This window comes from Typha latifolia, chromosome 1, assembly GCF_019914945.1.
Source record: "Typha latifolia isolate L0001 chromosome 1, TyphaL0001v2, whole genome shotgun sequence".
NCBI lineage: Eukaryota > Viridiplantae > Streptophyta > Magnoliopsida > Poales > Typhaceae > Typha > Typha latifolia.
In genome coordinates this window covers 15,491,497-15,509,968 of record NC_133086.1, presented here as the reverse complement: position 1 = coordinate 15,509,968, position 18,472 = coordinate 15,491,497, and the positions used below count along the sequence as shown (strand labels likewise).

The 18,472-nt window shown below is 33.5% G+C and overlaps 2 protein-coding genes across 2 annotated transcripts in view; one reads left to right on the top strand and one right to left on the bottom strand.

Moving 5' to 3' along the window:
* Positions 1–1,969: 1,969 nt before the first annotated feature.
* Positions 1,970–18,472, bottom strand: part of LOC140796905 (pyridoxal kinase) — a 35,579-nt gene continuing 19,076 nt past the window's right edge. The window contains exons 10-13 of the mRNA XM_073150099.1: positions 11,148–11,204; positions 7,116–7,160; positions 6,975–7,028; positions 1,970–2,356 (exon numbers count right to left, since the gene is read on the bottom strand). Of these exons, the coding sequence (XP_073006200.1) occupies positions 2,216–2,356; positions 6,975–7,028; positions 7,116–7,160; positions 11,148–11,204 (297 nt within the window). The 3' untranslated portion in view covers positions 1,970–2,215. The remainder of the gene's footprint in view (positions 2,357–6,974; positions 7,029–7,115; positions 7,161–11,147; positions 11,205–18,472) is intronic.
* LOC140796909 (uncharacterized) lies at positions 16,263–17,887 on the top strand. The gene is made up of 2 exons (XM_073150112.1): positions 16,263–16,437; positions 16,519–17,887. The coding sequence occupies exon 2, from the start codon at positions 16,686–16,688 to the stop codon at positions 17,235–17,237; it is 552 nt and encodes a 183-aa protein (XP_073006213.1). The 5' UTR covers positions 16,263–16,437; positions 16,519–16,685; the 3' UTR covers positions 17,238–17,887.

The window sequence follows — 18,472 nt, the reverse complement described above, 5'->3', positions numbered from 1 at the left end:
TTAAAAGGTCATTAATGTTATAAGAATTTGCTTCTATTAGAATAAGTCTACTTATAATGGTATAATAATTAAGCAACAATTTAGATTATACTCATTCAGTAATTCCTATTTATCTCTCCTCTCACTTCACCCTCAAATTATTTTAGTTTAATAATAATAATTAATTACTATTTTACTGCTTTATAGGAAACACTCAATCATGTCATTTCTTTTACAATTTTACAATTAATTCTCTCTTCTCTCTCCAAAGCTAGCCATCAGTGACCTACAATGTGAGGAAATAAATCTGCGGTGCAGACGAACTACTTATAGAGTAGAATTCTTACCTGCTCTACGAGGTTATTTCTCTACGCTATGGTGTTATTTCTTTGTGGATCTTTTCTCCGCACTGAAATAATGCAAAAATGTTACGATAGTGTGTTAGAATATAGATCTTTGTATATAGCTAAGATATATTATGTATGTAGTCTATACTTTTATTAATAAAAAATGATCACTAGTGCATATTTATAAATATTAGGTTTAAATCCAATTTAAGAATATTTTGGTCATTTATTATAAAACATCACCATATTCTAATACAACTTTAATTTTCATACTTTAATATTAACTTTATGTCACATTAAATATAATTATTTTTTTCTAATACTAAAAGAAGAGAGTTAGTATTGGTATAAACTATTCTAATATTTAATTTAATATCAACTTATGTCACATCAAATATAATTATTACTTTTTATACTATTATATAAATAAATATTAAACTCTCCGAAACCAATATTAATTCTCATTCTTCTGATATAAAAAATTGGAACAGTTCTTTCTGAATTGGCCTTATTCTACGATAGCTTATACCGGAGTAGATCATAGCCATAAAAACATCCCAACTTTCTAAACCCTAGCCACCTTCCTCCTCCAGCAGCCACCCTACCCTACGGCCATCCATCACCACCCTTGGCTGTCGTCAAATATTTACCATTCTGCCCTCTCTGACCTATCTTCACTGTTTTATTTTTAATTTTCATCCTGACCTCCGATTTAGATGAAACCAAAGTCATTAGAACCCTAACTCATGAGGCTTCTCCACCTAAATTTTTATAATTTTTTTAGGTTCGGATCAATCCAGATCTTATTCGTAACACAATGACGCATTAAAAGATCTATAAAGCACTATTCTATGAATATCGTAGCTGTTAGATCGTTTTATCTTTCTCGAAGTAGATCATAGCTGTAAAAACATCTCAACTTTCTAAACCCTAGCTACCTTCCTCCTCCAGCAGCCACTCTACCCTACGGCCGTCCACCACCACCCTTGGCTGTCTGCCACCATCCGACGATCGTCGCAACGTCGAATATTTACCATTCTGCCCTCTCTGATCTATCTTCACTATTTTATTTTTAACTTTTTATCCTGACCTCCGATTTAGATGAAACTAGAGTTATCTTATGAGGCTATCTCCACCTAAATTTTTGTAATTTTTTTCCGTCCGGATCAATCCAGATCTGATTTGTAACACAATGACGCAATAAAAGATCTATAAAGCACTATTCTATGAATATTGGCGAAAATATCCAAAAATGCAAGATATTGTGATATCCATATATTTATGCTGATTGATAAGTAAATAGTCATGGGGAGATGAGCATTGAGTTATAAATAAAAAAAAATCCTACCATCAGCAGAAGGAAAAAAAAACACTATGACTTGTAATAAGCCAAACTAAGATACTATTATGTTAATCAACTAATATTTCTTGAAGGAGTCGTACATCATAATACCAGTTGCCACCCATAAAAATCCAAGAGCAATCATACATTGACTATTAATATTTTGAAAAAACATTTTTCTAATAGTTGAATCCTTTTATTTCGCTCAAATAAAAAGTTGATTAGAGATTAAAAAAATTACTAAATATTCAAAGAATGTTCTAGGAAGTGTAAGCTCGTCTACTTGAATGAGTAAATGAGATTCGTGGAAAGGTCTGATCCATTTATGCAGTCTGGTCAAACTTTACCCTTAGTAATGAGGTAATGAGGAATCCATAGTAAAAAATTTTGGTCTACAGATATAGTCTTTTAGTCTCTACATTTAAGATAATAATGAAATTATCATCTGAGTAACACAATGGTTTGTCTGAACAAATTAATAAAGAAAATGAAGGCTTTACTTCTTTCCCCGTTACTGTGATGGTACTTAATACTCAGTACCAAACCTTCAGTTATATTTCTCAGCCTTAAATCTAATCACCGGATTTTGGATGTCATCTTGGCTTTGAATTAAACGAATCTCCAAACTGCTTGTTTTTGGATCAAAACCTGCTTTCTTATAATCAGCTAATGTTCTCTGTAGCAGAGCCTGCAAAATTGGAGAGAATATATTAGGTTGTGAAGAAATGTTCCGCCGGAACAAATTCCCAGAAGAATCTGAATAGCTACAATACAATCAGGCAATTAGTATTTAAAAGAATTTGCGGTTGTATCAGAAGCATAACATGCATGCTGAAAACATGAAATAGATAGAAGAGCAGATCATGAATTATGATGTTCCCAAAGAACAGGAAGTAAGGGCTCGTCAATATAATTAAGTGAGCAGAAAATTTTGCAAAAGCTTCCTGAGCATGATATCTGGATACCAGCATTTTGTACTTAAACATGCATATATCCAAATTTTATGATGTTCATTTGTTGGTTGATGACCTTTACCCATAGCAAAGTAATTACTGTTAAACGTAGTTTTAAAAGTTGGCTGCAGAGACCATATATGTGGGCCCCAAAGGCAGTGACGGTGGATTAACTGCCTGAAATATGCATAAGTCGGGTCCTCATGTACAGCCCGAATGCATATAGGCCACTTATGCAAACTGCACACATATGCAATTGCACATTGATTGCTAAATGCTAATAACTATATATGTGCCGCATATGCATATGTACCCTCATATACATACGAAAGCGACATATTGTAATATTGAGATATCTATATCGCTTCATAAGAAACTCTACTGACTAATTTTATTGATGGATAGGATATTATGAGGATGATTCTACACAAACTATATTGCAACTTTTACCTATTTATTAGTTTATTATGATTAAATATTAAAGACAGTAGATAGGGAAATTATATGTATGTTATTTTGAATAGTTTTATTGCTAGTCTGAAACTGAATCCATGCACACACATGTCACATATGCATTATGCAGTGGCTTGATTGCCCGCATACTGCGGACACTTTTCACAGCATTATTATTGAATGTCTATTTGCGTAAATACAAACAATACGACCATGGGTATAAAGAATTAGGCAGCATTACACATTTCCAACAATTCAAGAATTGGTTACAAAGGAATTTTATATTTTATTTGTAATCAAATTTTCTATTTTACATTTATTTTCCTTCGTATTGTAAAAAAGGATTAAGATACTGCACATTGCCTTTGTTGCTATTCCCAAATTGCAGGCACATGCAACGTGCAACACAGCAATGATACTTTGACCCAAAATGTTACCATCCTATTAGAGTCGGTAATATATATAGCATCACTGTAATGATACTCAGGGCTCTTGCATTTAAAAAAATTCAAGTTTAACGAGAGTCTGATTCATCAACAACAATTAATACTTCCCAATCAATAATTAACACTTTCTCAAGAAAATCGCACAATAATGTCATATAAATGGCATTGGCAGATTATAACGTTGTAGAAACTAATGGTATTTTGATAAAATGTCACCCTGTTGTGACTCAGAAGATAATTGCAATTTACCATCAGTCATTCAAAAGATTTATGCCACTACTATCTATTCCAAAGCTCAGAAAAGATTCACTCGGAAGAAAAAATAAAACAGGTCTCAGGCTAGATGAAGGAGATCCAATAACCCCAGTTCCACTCTTCTAGTATATCCACTATCAGAAGTGAAGGAAACAGAGGCTAGTTGATAAAGCTATCATTGATCAACCTTGTTTCAAAAGAGTGTCTTCACAAAGACAAGACAAAAAGTGGATCAAGGCGAAATTTTAATCCACAAGGAAATATTTTTATTGGAAAAATAGCTTTGAACATGAAATTAAGGAAAAGGAAACACTTCATCGGTTGACATATTGTGTAAGAGTGATCAGTTCATGATGAAGCAAAAATTCTTATTTTCTATTTCCATTGAACCATTTGCTATCAATGTCATTCCTACAATAGATACAACGATGGCCATGCATTTATAATATTTTTAATAAAACATTTTAGAATATTAAGAGATGTTTTTGGACTTTCGGTATGTTAATCTTTAATCTTTGGTTCAAATATATGTATTAAAACCTTCATTATAATTCTTTATCTTTATATTATTTTTGTAAATGATCTAATTTATTAAAAATAAAGCAACAATTAAATACAAATAATATTTAATACATAATATGATTGAATATATTTCATTAAAACTAATATTAATAGTTGAACACTCTATAATATAATTGAACACATAATAACATTTAACATATAATATTAATTGATAATAGTTTAATAATTAAAATTAATATTTAGTTGAACATAAAATGACGAGGAGAATTAAAAACTTCATTTGCTGGTACAAGAATAACACGAGAATATTATATTAAATATTGTCATTGTTCTCTAAAATTCATTAACTGATAGTATTGCTTATTATAACATCTCATATAGTCTTTATACAAAGAATTTTATAATTCTTCTATGATATAATATGTATATTAAACATGCATACGAATGATCGGCACTAGCACAAGCACAAACACACTATAAACATATGCGATTTGTGAATATAAAGTATAATAAGGATATTGTGGCTCTAATAGGTATAATTGATATGATGGTAATGATGATAAACTTATATTATCCTGTGGGCATATCTCTCATAATGTTCTGCTACCTACAGACTGAGTCTGATCATTATCACTATCACTAACACCATCATCATCATCATTATCATCAATTTTATTTAAGCCTTATAAATAATAAATTAATTAGTTGATTTCATAATGATTGATAAAGATAAGAAAATTAAAAAAAAAAGCCTGCACATAGCGCAATGACCAACACACACTCATGCGATTGGGCATGGCTCGACACGAGGGTGTGCCATTGGCACACCTTGTGCCAAGTGTCGTGCCGCTACCGGCACGGCCATCCATGGATACAAGAATAAGATGATCATAGTTGAAAGGCTGGTCTACAACTATTGATGCTTGACTGTAGCAATTCTATGCTGCATTGCGAAATATTAAGTTTATCTTGCCGTCAAATGACGATGCTTGCAATAGAAAACCTAAGGGTTTTGATAGGATGATAAAAACTATTAATCATGCAGGGCAGATGGACCTAATAAAATAGAAAATAAATTCATGGACATGTTTCTGCACAAAAGTCTGATTATGTATTGAAAATCAGGAAAACATCCTAATAACTAAGTACAACAATAATTAGGACTAAAAAGTTGATACAGTTGATTGGAAAATCTTATCTATAAGAAAGTTAATTGGTTAAATTAATTGACTTAGACTTGTAATCTAAGTCATGTAAGATCAATAGACTCTTAGTTAGGGGTGAAAACGGGTCGGATTAACTCCGACCCGACCCGCTATCCGACCCGATTCGGATACGGATAGAATTTTAAAAAAAAAATTCGGATACGGATTCGGATACGAGTCGGATATATTTTTCGGATTTGGATACGGATATCAGATATCCATTTACCTGCATATTTTTTAAAATAATTTACAGTTTTTAGTTTGCTTATTTAAATAGTAAATATTAATATTGTTACCAATAATACATTATATATTATTTATAGAGATTAATTTCTCTAATTTTATAAATTTGACATACAAAAAATTATTTGTTGTAAAACTCTTAATAATTTTGTGTTAATTATATGTAAATAAAATATTATAATTATTTTAAATTCAATCAATATCCGTTTAAGATCTGATCCTCTATCCGAAAATTATCCGTATCCATTTAGTTAGGATATGGTTTTAAATTTTGCTATCCGTCCAATATCCGTAACCGAATCCGTATCCGGACTAAAACTATGGATCCGGATATGGGTTGAGCACTATCCGATTCATATCCGATCCGTTTTCACCCCTACTCTTAGTTCATTTTAAGAATGACTTTTTTCCTATTCTGGAATACAAGCTCGTATTTTAAAATCACAGCTAAACATCATAATAGTCATATTTTGAAATACAAATACTATTTATCAAAATTATATTTTATACTATACACTAACTCAATTACCAATTTACCATTGATACCTATCCCATAAATCTATTTTATATCAAATCAAAAGGTATTTATCATAATTTTATAAAACATAAAATATTTTTTCATCTCTTTTTCCTTTATATCATATCAAAAGTAATTATTACACCCTTATCCGGAATACTAATAAACATAGGAATATATCCTAGAATATATCGCTCATTTTGGTAATAACATATATGAATTGATATTCCTAATTCAACCCTATTCCACATGTGGACAAGGCGTTAGTTTGGAAATATGTCTATTCAGGAACAATTTATTGAATTTTTGAATTGGCATTCTGGAGTCATTTTAGTTGGTATATACCCATAGGGAAATTCCCAATAAGTATTCTACACCTTGTTGATGCACGATAGCAAAAATTGATAACGGTTGTCTCTTCCGTGGTTTAGGTCTTAATAGACTAATAATCATTCATAGACATGCGGCATTGTTGTCAACTATCCAAAGAGTTGGAGTGAACAGTTTATGACAATTCAACAATAGTGCATGAAAAAGATATTTTTTTTCAGTCATTAGAATGTTGTTAGATTTGGTAAGAAAAATAAATTGGAGAAAAGCATGTAATAATTTAGTCAGTCATATTAGTAAAACAAATGAAATAAACTAGGTAGGTTGCCTGATGGAATTTTCTAAGGTGAAATTGAGAGTAATATTAAGGGAGAAAATATACTTGCAAGCTCGATACTGCTAGTTCTGATGCTCTCTCAAGGTTTTCTGGATATTTCTGTTACACAAACAACAAAAATTTAACAGATTAGGAGAAGTTGTGGTAGTTCTGCAGATATATAATAAAGTACTACTTAAACCATACATTGCTCCATCCTAGCAAAAGCGCTGTCATCAGATCGCCAGTGCCCTGCAAGTTACAACACAATGGAAGAGTTATGGACAAGAAACCTAATATGGTATTGAATGGAGAGAGCACCATGGAACCTGCATACTAAAGATGTTTCTACCAACTAACATTGCATAACACAACAAAATGTAATAAATTGGTATTTTTCTATTAAAAATTCCAGCATTATGGAGTAAGCAACATATGATATGATGTAATAAATTATTATTATTATCTCTTTTTGCATAAAGTTAACTAAAATAAATCAGTCTTCCAGTTGACAAGATCACAGTCAAAGTGATGAGATTATATTGAAAATGACTGATTAATAGATAAACTGATAATATATATTGAATAACAGTTCTTACTAAAGAAGAGAAAAAGAAGATTAGCATCAAGATATTTAGTAGATCACAGAATTTAGGATAATGTTATTTAAACTTATTTAACCCTGTCTTCTTTTTGCATTACTTCCATTTTGACCCTTTTCTTCCTATCTAAAACATCCTTTGTTATTTGCAATAAATTTTTAGAAGGGTCCATGGTTATATCTAATCTAACAAAACCGGATGGTACATATAACATTGAATATTTTGCCTTCTCTTGAAGCTTGACATTTTAAAAATAATAGAAATGCCCGTATTTTCCTTTACCAATTTTCTCGCTTTAGCCTACTAGAGAAGGAGTTGTTGGGGGTGATGCCCCAAGGGATAATCACATGAGATGAGGAAGCCAGTGAGATGATTCCAAGGGTACTAGAGTAATGTTACAGCTCACAAACCTCAGTTAACTCAAAGCCATGCTTAATCACCGCAAGAAAAAGTGACAGAGGGTCTTAACAGATTTCTTACAAACAACATGAGACATTTTGGATAGGAGAAGAGAGGAGGGATTAAAATAGAAATAATGCAGAAATGATAGGATTAAATAAACCAAGGTTCCAAGTACCGAAATTGGGATAGGAATCGACCATCTGAAAAAACGATACGTATTGGCCGTATCGGCGGTATCGGCAGTATCGACAGTATCGACCGTCCGTATCAGCCTGTATTTTAAAATAATTTTTAAAATACAGAAAAATTCTTAATTTTTTAGAAATATAATAATAAGATATAAATACAAATTATTCATATATAAAGTCTAAAAACTAAAAAATAAATACTATTTTCTCAATTTCTATTTCTCCCCCTTTCTACCACTCACACTCTCTCTCTCCCACACAAATTAAAAAAAATTCTTACCTTCTCTCCACTAATTCTCTTTTTTACCAAACTCTCTCTCTCACTAACTCTCTCTTATTAAACTCGCTCCCACTAACTCTCTCTTGTCAAACTCTCTCCTTAATTAACTATCTCTCTTACTAACTCTCTCCTTTAAAAACTCTCCCTCTCCCTCACCGACTACCACCTCTTTCCCTCTTTTAACATAGTTTTTTAATTTTTATTTTCTCTCCATGTCTCTCTCTCTCCTCTTCCCCTCTCTCTTCTTCCCTCTCCCTCTTACTGCTGCAACCCACAAACTCTATCTCTTTCTCCCTCTCTCTCTTTTTCCCTCTCTCTCTTCCTCCCTCTCTTTCCCCTTTATTTCATGGTTCCTAGTTTCGGCCGAAACAAATCGGGTATCGGCTGATCCGGTTGATACTCGACCGAAACCAATCAATAGATTGGTTTCGGCCAGGATCGGGATCAGCTATGCCAATCCCGATCGGGATCAGCCGAAACTAGGAACCATGAAATAAACTTTTCCCTAGAATTTCGTAAACAGGTGGAGATTTTATTATTATGACAGATAAGCAAAGCACATTTTCTTCTCCATGTGTCCTGCTCCAGTACCATGTGAAGTAACCATGTTCAAACCATAGGATGGTAGAGAGCAGTGAACTAGAGGTAATAATTAATTCTGAACAAGGAGGAACATAATAAATTATTAAATAATGAACTTGTTTTATGAACTTCCTGAATAATTTATAAAAACAACAAAGCGGCACAGACAGTTTGATCTTGATACCTTAAAGAAATGTCTCCAAAATATTCTCATTCCCAAGATGGAGTAAGAGTAAAGCATATAGCTATATAAGCTCGTTGTGACTGTCGATACTAAACTAATATGTACAGTTATATGTATGTTGAATGTGATATGTTCCCATGGAACCAGCCACAGGACAAAAGTGGTGTCTGATGCCAGTCTGTGACTGCAGATCTAGCATAAAACAGAAGTCTCACAGCTGTCCTTGGACAGACCTAATACAATCTGAATATATGTACTTAACGGTAGGATATGGAATCTGATTATTGATTAAGAAAGTAGGATAAAATTGCCCGAGAGTAGATTAAGATGGTTTGGAGATTGGAGCCCTTCCTTTCCAATTGAATTGGAGGATCAAGGGATTTTAACTGAAAGATCCCAAAAAGACCTCCTTAATGAGAGGCGTGACCGATCTCTTTTTTTAGGATAGAATTTAAGGGCTTGTTTGGTTTGATGTTAAGCTCCAAACTTGATTAGTTGGTCTTATTTCTTAGTCTCAATTTTTTGAAGAGTAAACTTGGTTAAATATAAAAAAGTAAAAAGATATTTAATTATTGAACCAGGTTAGGAGTCCCTGAACTAATTCAGAGACCCTTCCTAAACTCAAATCAAATGAGCCCTAAGTGACTTACCACACTAAGAAATGATCCATATGGAGCCACCATCGCTGAGTCCATGAGATAGCCAGCATTACAGCTGTAGTACCATATTTAATGGATGCATATAGCACAACACAACAGTGGAAGGATTTCAGTCAAATATAAGGTTCTTTGAGATGGGGTAAGAGGACCAAAAATGACGAGGAACTAATAAGTTGGGAACTCGAGGGCAATTAAGGGCTCTTCGATACAGCTGGTTAAAAGGCAAATATAGGGAGGGGTGTCATTCTTAAGAAGATTGTCTATGGCTGCTGAAAACAGAAAGGGAATAAAAACAGAATAAAAGAAAAGACTAGATTGAATAGTCATGCCTCAGACTAGTTCTCCATGCCTCAGACTGAACAGAAGAAAGACCAATTTTCTTCTATTAAAATCAAGCTGAGTAGATCATAAGAAAAAAAAAATTATAGTAAAAAAGGCCTTGCAACAAATGCCAAACCTAGTTTTCATCTTAACAGCTACAAACAGATGAACTTAAGGAACTAAAATGATTGATGCAATCAGTCAGTGCCCTCAATTGGAAAGTCAAAAATGACAGACTGTAAATCTGTGAACAAAGAGAAGATTGAAGAAGCCATCTCTAACTGACAAGTTTAAATTAATTAGGAATTCATCTAACAATAAAGAGAAAATAAATGGATAAATTAAAACACTTCACAAAACTAGCATCACATACCAATAGAACCTAAGTAAAAACTGGGAAAATATAGTGCACGTAACAATACAAATCGAGCTTATACTGATCAGGCTTCTATCATTTTCCCCTAATTCTTGCTTATGCTTTTAGTCCAGCATCAGATAATTAATAAATTATATGAATTAAGACAGGGACTAAGTAATTCAGGTTTAAGTCAAGCCACTAAAAGATGACTCTGATCAGCATCAATCATCTTACACCAGCCAACTTACATGACCAGAAAACCAGACAAAACAAAGAACACCCAAGTATAAAATCTGAATGACAGTAACAAAGAACCAGACAAAACAAATGATTAGTCATATTTAATAAATACTAAGATTAAAACTACATAACAGAGGATCGACTTATTTATTACATTTGTTGTATATAACTCATATAACTCAACAATATCCAGAACACTCAAGTATCAAATACCCTATGTAATTGCACAGGATAGATAACAAGGCTTAAACATCAAACTTGTGAAAGATGCACACCCAAATTATAACCATTTCAATAAATCTTTAGATAGAAAAGAATAACACATCCATGTCATGCCCACAAGAAAACATAGAAGCAAAAGAAAGTAAAGAAATATATTCAAACACCAAATATAATTGTCTCCATGCAATATGAAGTGGATACCGTAAAATATGCAGGTATCTTTGGTATCACTATCTTAAATTGTTCTGGAGGTTGACCCTGCAAATTAAGCACCTTAAGATTATTAGAAGCATTCTTCTTAGAAGAATGATAAAATATTGTTTTTCATGTCAGAAATTTCAGAAACAGAAGTAAAGCATAAATAAGCTCAATTAGCATTATCAACAATAATAGTAGTTTCTCTAATGTCAACAATGTAGCCTGTTCATGATCCACACTTTTTTGAGCTAATTCATACTTTTCTTGAACATATTCCACAGCTGCAGTTTTGCAGAGGTAGAAAGGAAAGAGAAAAACAGCAAATTATGCTACTAGTCTGCCAATCATCACTTCCATGGAGTGCCCCTGGTTGCCAATTATCTAAAATGGATATTTGGTCCTTTTTTTTATTAAATAAATTTGTTCCTTTTTCTTTAACTGATAGAGTAAAGAAAAACCAAATGAAAAAGGAAAAATACAAACACCCTCTCCTTCAAAAGATAAAACAAAATGTACAAAAGCTCTATTCGCCTATCACTATGTGTTTCTCTACCTTACAGCATATGATATCTTCACTCCCTTAAGACATTTACTAATTCGTTAGTGTATAATAGTTTTACGAGTCTGTAAACCTAAAAAATGAGGAAACTACAACGTCCTCACAGCCATTCCACTTAATTGTCTTCCTGAATTCTTACACTGAATTTTACTCGTGTTATATACCCAGTCTCATTCATATGCATTCTTCCATTTTCTCATGTTCCACTCACAGTTGACTTCTCTGCCACTAGTGATAAAAGGCATCCCAGTGCATAAGGCTTCTGCCTATCAGAGTTCGGAGAGGAGAGATATATGCAGTCTCTTACCTTCATTTCTAGAAGGTTGTTTCCAAGACCTGGAGTCATAACCTCTTAGATGCAAGGGGCAAGCTTTACCATCACACCAGGTGATGTTGTTTTGTCCATCATTAGTAAAATAATTATTTAATTGAAATGTAAGGCTTCTTTTGGATGAGTTCGTAGAATTTCAGCTGGTAGTTTCTTTTTCTGTCTTCCTCTTGTTAGAAGAAAAGGTAGGTTTGCATTCCAAGCTTAATCTCATTGATCAGCTAGCCTCTATTAAATAAGAGGTGCCCTAGAGCAATACAAGGTAAGCATAAAGATATACAGGGAAAGAAGATCAATCAGCATAAATCTCTCCAAGGAAAGTAGATCAATCAGCATATCTACATTTTAGGAGAATAAATTTGGCACCCGTATATTTCCTAATATAGAACAAAGCATACCCAATGACACCTCTTCAATTATCCAGGCTAATCTAACAATTTTTTAACATGCAAGGCTCCTCCACAAAAATGCCACTTTAGAGGGCATTAAGAACTGCAATGCTGCGCTACCTCTGAAATTATCACATTCTAGTATTATTTTGTTCCCTTATCTTTTTGTTGCCAATGTCTTTTACTTGGCACCTCTTCATCTTGTATGATGGCCGTGCCGGTAGAGGCACGGGGTGTGCCAGTGGCACACCCCTGTGCCGAGCCGTGCCGACCGGCACGGGGTCGTGCCAACCGGCACGCGTGCCGTGCCGGTCATGTGCCACTATAGAGACCTTTTTTTTAAATTTTTTATTTCCATCAATCTTGATCACCTTTACTTATTTTCTTAATAAATATGATGACATGTGGAACTCATTTTTTTAACTTTTTCTTATTTCCATCAATCTTGATCACCTTTACTTATTTTCTTAATAAATATGATGACGTGTGGAACCCATTTTTTTAACTTTTTCTTATTTCCATCAATCTTGATCACCTTTACTTATTTTCTTAATAAACAAGATGATATGTGGAACCCATTTTTTTAACTCTTTTTTTTCCATCAATCATCATCAATTAACTTTTGTCATTTGTCATTTTTGGAATGACAACTCATTTGTCATTTTTTGAATGACAACTCATTTGTCATTAGTTAAAATTAGAATGACAGCTAATGACTAATTTTCGTTTGTCATTTTCTCTAATTTCAATCAAATCATGTTTTGTCATCTAATCTTATTTTTTTTGTCTTTTTCTTATCTCCATCCTTTAAATATTTCTAAAACCCTCATGTGTGTTTAACACTTCTTTCTCTCAAGTCTCAACTACTCCAACCGTAGCCCTTTTTATTCTATCTTTCTCTCTTTTGATTTTCTTAACAACTACTTTGGTGATCTTATTTAACGATGACGAACGTAGTGTAGAGCTTCTGTGGTAATCTTCTCCAAGAATTTTTTTCATAGCTTGTGTGATTGTGAGGTAAGTTTCTATTTTATTCTCTTAATTAAATTTGGTTAAAATTTGTATATGAATATGTTTAGATTTACTTCATATGAGTTGATTTGAACTTAAATTTTATAATTTTATCTAAAATTTCTGCATAATTAGATTTTCCTAAAAATGTTGCCTAATTTTTAAAAATCCGAAATTAATATGTCAAATTAATTAAAATTAGATAACAATTGGTATAAGAGCATGTTAGATTTACTTCATATGAGTTGATTTAAACTCAAAATTTATAATTTTATCTAAAATTTCTGCATAATTAGATTTCCTCAAAAATGTTGCCTAAATTTTAAAAATCCAAAATTAATATGTCAAATTAATTAAAATTAAATAACAATTGGTATAAGAGCATGTTAGATTTATTTCATATGAGTTTATTTGAACTCAAAATTTATAATTTTATCTAAAATTTCTGCATAATTAGATTTTCTCAAAAATGTTGCCCAAATTTTAAAAATCTGAGATTAATATGTTAAATTAATTGAAATTAGATAACAATTGGTATAAGAGCATGTTAGATTTACTTCATATGAGTTGATTTGAACTCAAAATTTATAATTTTATCTAAAATTTCTGCATAATTAGATTTCTCCAAAAATGTTGCCCAAATTTTAAAAATCCGAAATTAATATGTCAAATTAATTAAAATTAGATAACAATTGGTATAAGAGCATGTTAGATTTACTTCATATGAGTTTATTTAAACTCAAAATTTATAATTTTATCTAAAATTTCTGCATAATTAGATTTCCTCAAAAATGTTGCCCAAATTTTAAAAATCTGAAATTAATATGTTAAATTAATTAAAATTAGATAACAATTGGTATAAGAGCATGTTAGATTTATTTCATATGAATTGATTTGAACTCAAAATTTATAATTTTACCTTAACTTCCTGCATAATTAGAAATGGAAAAATTAACAAAAAATTATAAAATTCTCAAAAAGGGGGAAATTAGCAAAAATTATTGTCTACTCAAATTTTTTTCATTTTAATTTTATTTTATTTGTCTCTAGATGGCTGACCCAAAGCCTACTCAAGAACCTAATATTGGGTGGAGACATGGGAAGATGGTGGGAGGGAATAGATTTCATTGGCAGTGTGACTTGGAAAGGGTGAAGGGGTAAGTCGTTTGAAGAAGCATATAACCGGTGGCTTTCCCGAAGTGTCTAAGTGTAAGAAGGTGCCACAAGAAGTTCAGAGGGCAATGAAAACTGATCTAGACAGTGTCAAAGCAGAAGCAAGCTGATATTGATAGATGAACAGCTGAGTACCACACAGTTAATGAATACGAGGAGGGAGATAATATGGATCCAGATCTTCAGGCTGGGATACGGGCCTCACGAGAGGAACAATGGCAGCAAGAGGATGTGCATAGGCATAGGAGACAATTTGGGTTTTCTCATTTCGAGGAGGGTGTCGGCAGTGGCAGTGGCAGTAGCAGTAGCAGTAGGCATGATAGTGTTCACAGTAGACAAGCCTCTATCTTGGGTATGTTCGGCTCAACAAGGAGGACAGGAGTAAGGAGAGGAGGACCAAACATTAGAGATATAGACCCTAAAGCATACCCTGGCCCAGAATCTAAGCAAAAAAGGATTGATGCTATATGGAAGGCAGATAAAAAAAAGGACATTAGTCGATCTATATCCAAATGGTTTCATTTTAGCCATATACCACCATTTGCTGCAGCAAATACTTATTTCAGAAGCATGATTAGTACAGTGCAGAAGCACGGATCAGGCATTGAGCCCCTAACACGAAAAGAGATTGCAGGGAAGTACCTAGATAAGGACGTGGCAGAGATAAGATCATGGATTTCTTCTTTCAAAAAACAATGGAACCAATTTGGGGTGACTTTGATGTGTGATAGTTGAACGGGACCTACCAGAATGAGCATCATAAATTTTCTAATATACTGCAATCAAAAAAGCATCTTCCATAAGTCAATTGATGCATCAGATCAAATTCATGATGCTTACTATATACATGATTTGATGGATAGAGTATTATCTGAGATTGGGGAAAAATATGTGGTTCAAATAGTGACTGATAATGGTGCGAACTTCAAAAAAGCCGATGAGATGTTGATGGATTATAGAGGACATTTATTTTGGACCCCCTGTGCAGCACATTGCATTGACTTGATGATGAAAGATATTGGAGAGCTTAACAGGGTTGGGAAAATAGTGGAAAGAGCTCAATTTGTTTCCAAATTTATATATAACCATCATTGGGTGCATGCTCTTATGAAAAAAATATACCAATGGGGAGCTTCTTCGGCCTGGAATAACAAGGTTTGGTACAAATTTTATTGCATTAAACTCTATGTTGCAAAAGAAAGTAGGACTTAGGCCATGTTTACTTCTGAAGAGTGGAATGATTCTCAATATTCACATTCAAAAAATGGAAGGATGGTTGAAACTCTTATTTTAGCAGCTAAATTTTGGGATATAATTCAAGAAATTGTTCATATAGTAGAGCCTCTCTATACTGTTTTAAAAAAAGTTGACAAGGAGAAGAGACCGCAAATGGGATATGTCTACTACTTCCTACAGCAAGCAAAGGAAGAAATTACGAGGATTGCTGGAGTAAACAAGGCAAAACCTTATATTGATATAATTGAGCAACGATGGGATTTATAGATGGGCAAAGATTTACACATGGCAGGTATATGCAATTATGCATTGCATAAAGTATATTTTCTTTTAGTATGCTAATGATTAATGAATGTCTACTTACAATTTTTATTCTTAAAATATTGGCAGGTTATTACTTGAATCCAGCATATCAATATTGATATAACCTTGCCACTGAAGATGAGTTGCTTCGTGCACTACGAAATTATATTTTTAGACTGGAGAGCGATTCTAATGCTGCCACTCTAGCTATAAATGAGGGACGCACATTTAGAGAGGCCAATGAAAGTTTTGGAGAAGCATCTACAATCAATGGGCGATATTACACTAATCCCGGTAATTACTTAAATAGAAAATTCTACTCAATAATAATCTTTTAAACCACTACTAACTCTTGGGTGAATTTTGATGGCACAGCTGAGTGGTGGTTGCAGTATGGAGGATCTGCCTCTAATCTTAAGAAGGTTTATGTTCGCATCCTTTCTCAGACAACTTCATCTAGTGGATGTGAGCGTAATTGGTCAACTTTTGCACTGATTCATACCAAAACCAGAAATCGTCTTTCATATGCACGCTTAGAGAAAATGGTATATGTCCACTACAATATGAGGTTACGTCTACAACACATAACTGAGGATCAAGAGAGAGATGAGGGAGATTTTGATCCCGTGGACATTGGTTTCTCTCAGTATGAGGATAATCCTATAATGGAGTGGATGCAGGCAGTTGAGAATCAGGACCCATTGCTTGACGAAGAGGGAGATCTTCCTCGACCATATAGATTTATTGCTGAAGAGGCTGGAGTGACAGATGTAGAAGGTTGGGCTGCAGAGCATGTAGGAGGGACTCGGTCTGCTAGGAAAATAAAATCTGGACGTAGGGATACTCATATGGAACAACAAGAAAACTCAGATCAGGAGTTTGACCGTCTCATGTTAGGTCGAGCTCATCAAAGCCAAACAAGGAGTCAGACCTCCGGAGGTCAAGCTAGTGGTGGTCATTTGGGTATTGAACGAGGACGACAAGCTACTAGTCAAGCTGGATCTTCACGACCGGCTACTAGTCAAATATCATCTTCACGATCAATTGATCCTTTAGAAGGCTTAGATAAAATTGATGATGATGAGACTAGATGATGTGGTGGTGGTGGTGGTGGTGGTGGTGGTGGTGGTGGTGGTGATGGTGATGATGACGAGACTCAGTCTGGTGGCGATGATGGAGATGAGACATGCGTCCCTGCTACACAACCTTCTCAGAGAGGTATTATTTTTACAGAGGAGGAAAACTTCACACATGCCACCCAAGATCAAGACCATGGGGCCAGACCTAGACAACCAAAAAGCAGAATTTATTTGAGGCAGAAGAAAGGAAAGAGACCATCTCAAGCTCAATATGATTACAGTCAGATAAGGGAAGGACTCGAGTCTGTAGATAGCAGGACATCAGGAGAGGTGCGCTCACAGGATAATATGAGTTCATCATCATTACTATCATATCAATCACACCCACCAGAGCCACAACACCCTTATTATACTCCATACCCACAATCTGCATATGCTTATGGTGTGCTTATGTCGGTGCCGGTGCCGGTTCGTTCCGTGCATATTTAATATCCATATCATATCGTTGAAGAATTATAAAATTCTTATTTGTATGAAGATTATGTGAGACATTACAACGAGCAATATTATCAGTGAATTAATTTTGAAGAATATCGACAGTATTTAACACAACATTCCCGTGTTATTTTTGTGCCAGCAAATGAAGTCTTGGATCTTCCTCGTCATTCTACGTTCAACTAGATATTAGTCTTAATTATTGAACTATTATCAATTATGTATTGAATGATCAATTATGTATTGAATGTTATTATGTGTTCAATTATATTATGGAGTGTTTAATCATTAATATTAGTTTTAATGAATGTATTCAATCATATTATGTATTAAAAAATATTTATATTCAACTGTTGTTTTATCTTTAATAAAATAGGTTATTTACAAAAATAATCTAAAGATAAAACATTGTAATATAGATTTTAAATTTTAATACATATATTTAGACCAAAAATCAAAGATTGACATACTAAAGACCCCAAAACATCTCTAAATATTCTAAAAAATTTATTAAAAATATTATAAATACGTGCCACTGGCACGGGGGACGTGCCACTAGCACCGGGGGGGGGCGTGCCGCTCGGCACGCCTCGTGTTGACCAGCACGTGCCAATGGCACGGCCATCACTATTCCTAAGCCATGAACGTTGCCTACTTTAACTACACCAACAGCAAGCAACTTTTCAAATTCTTTTTCAATATAACAAATAATCAAAGTTCGAATGCTTCATTTCCTAATTGGTTCTCTAGAATTC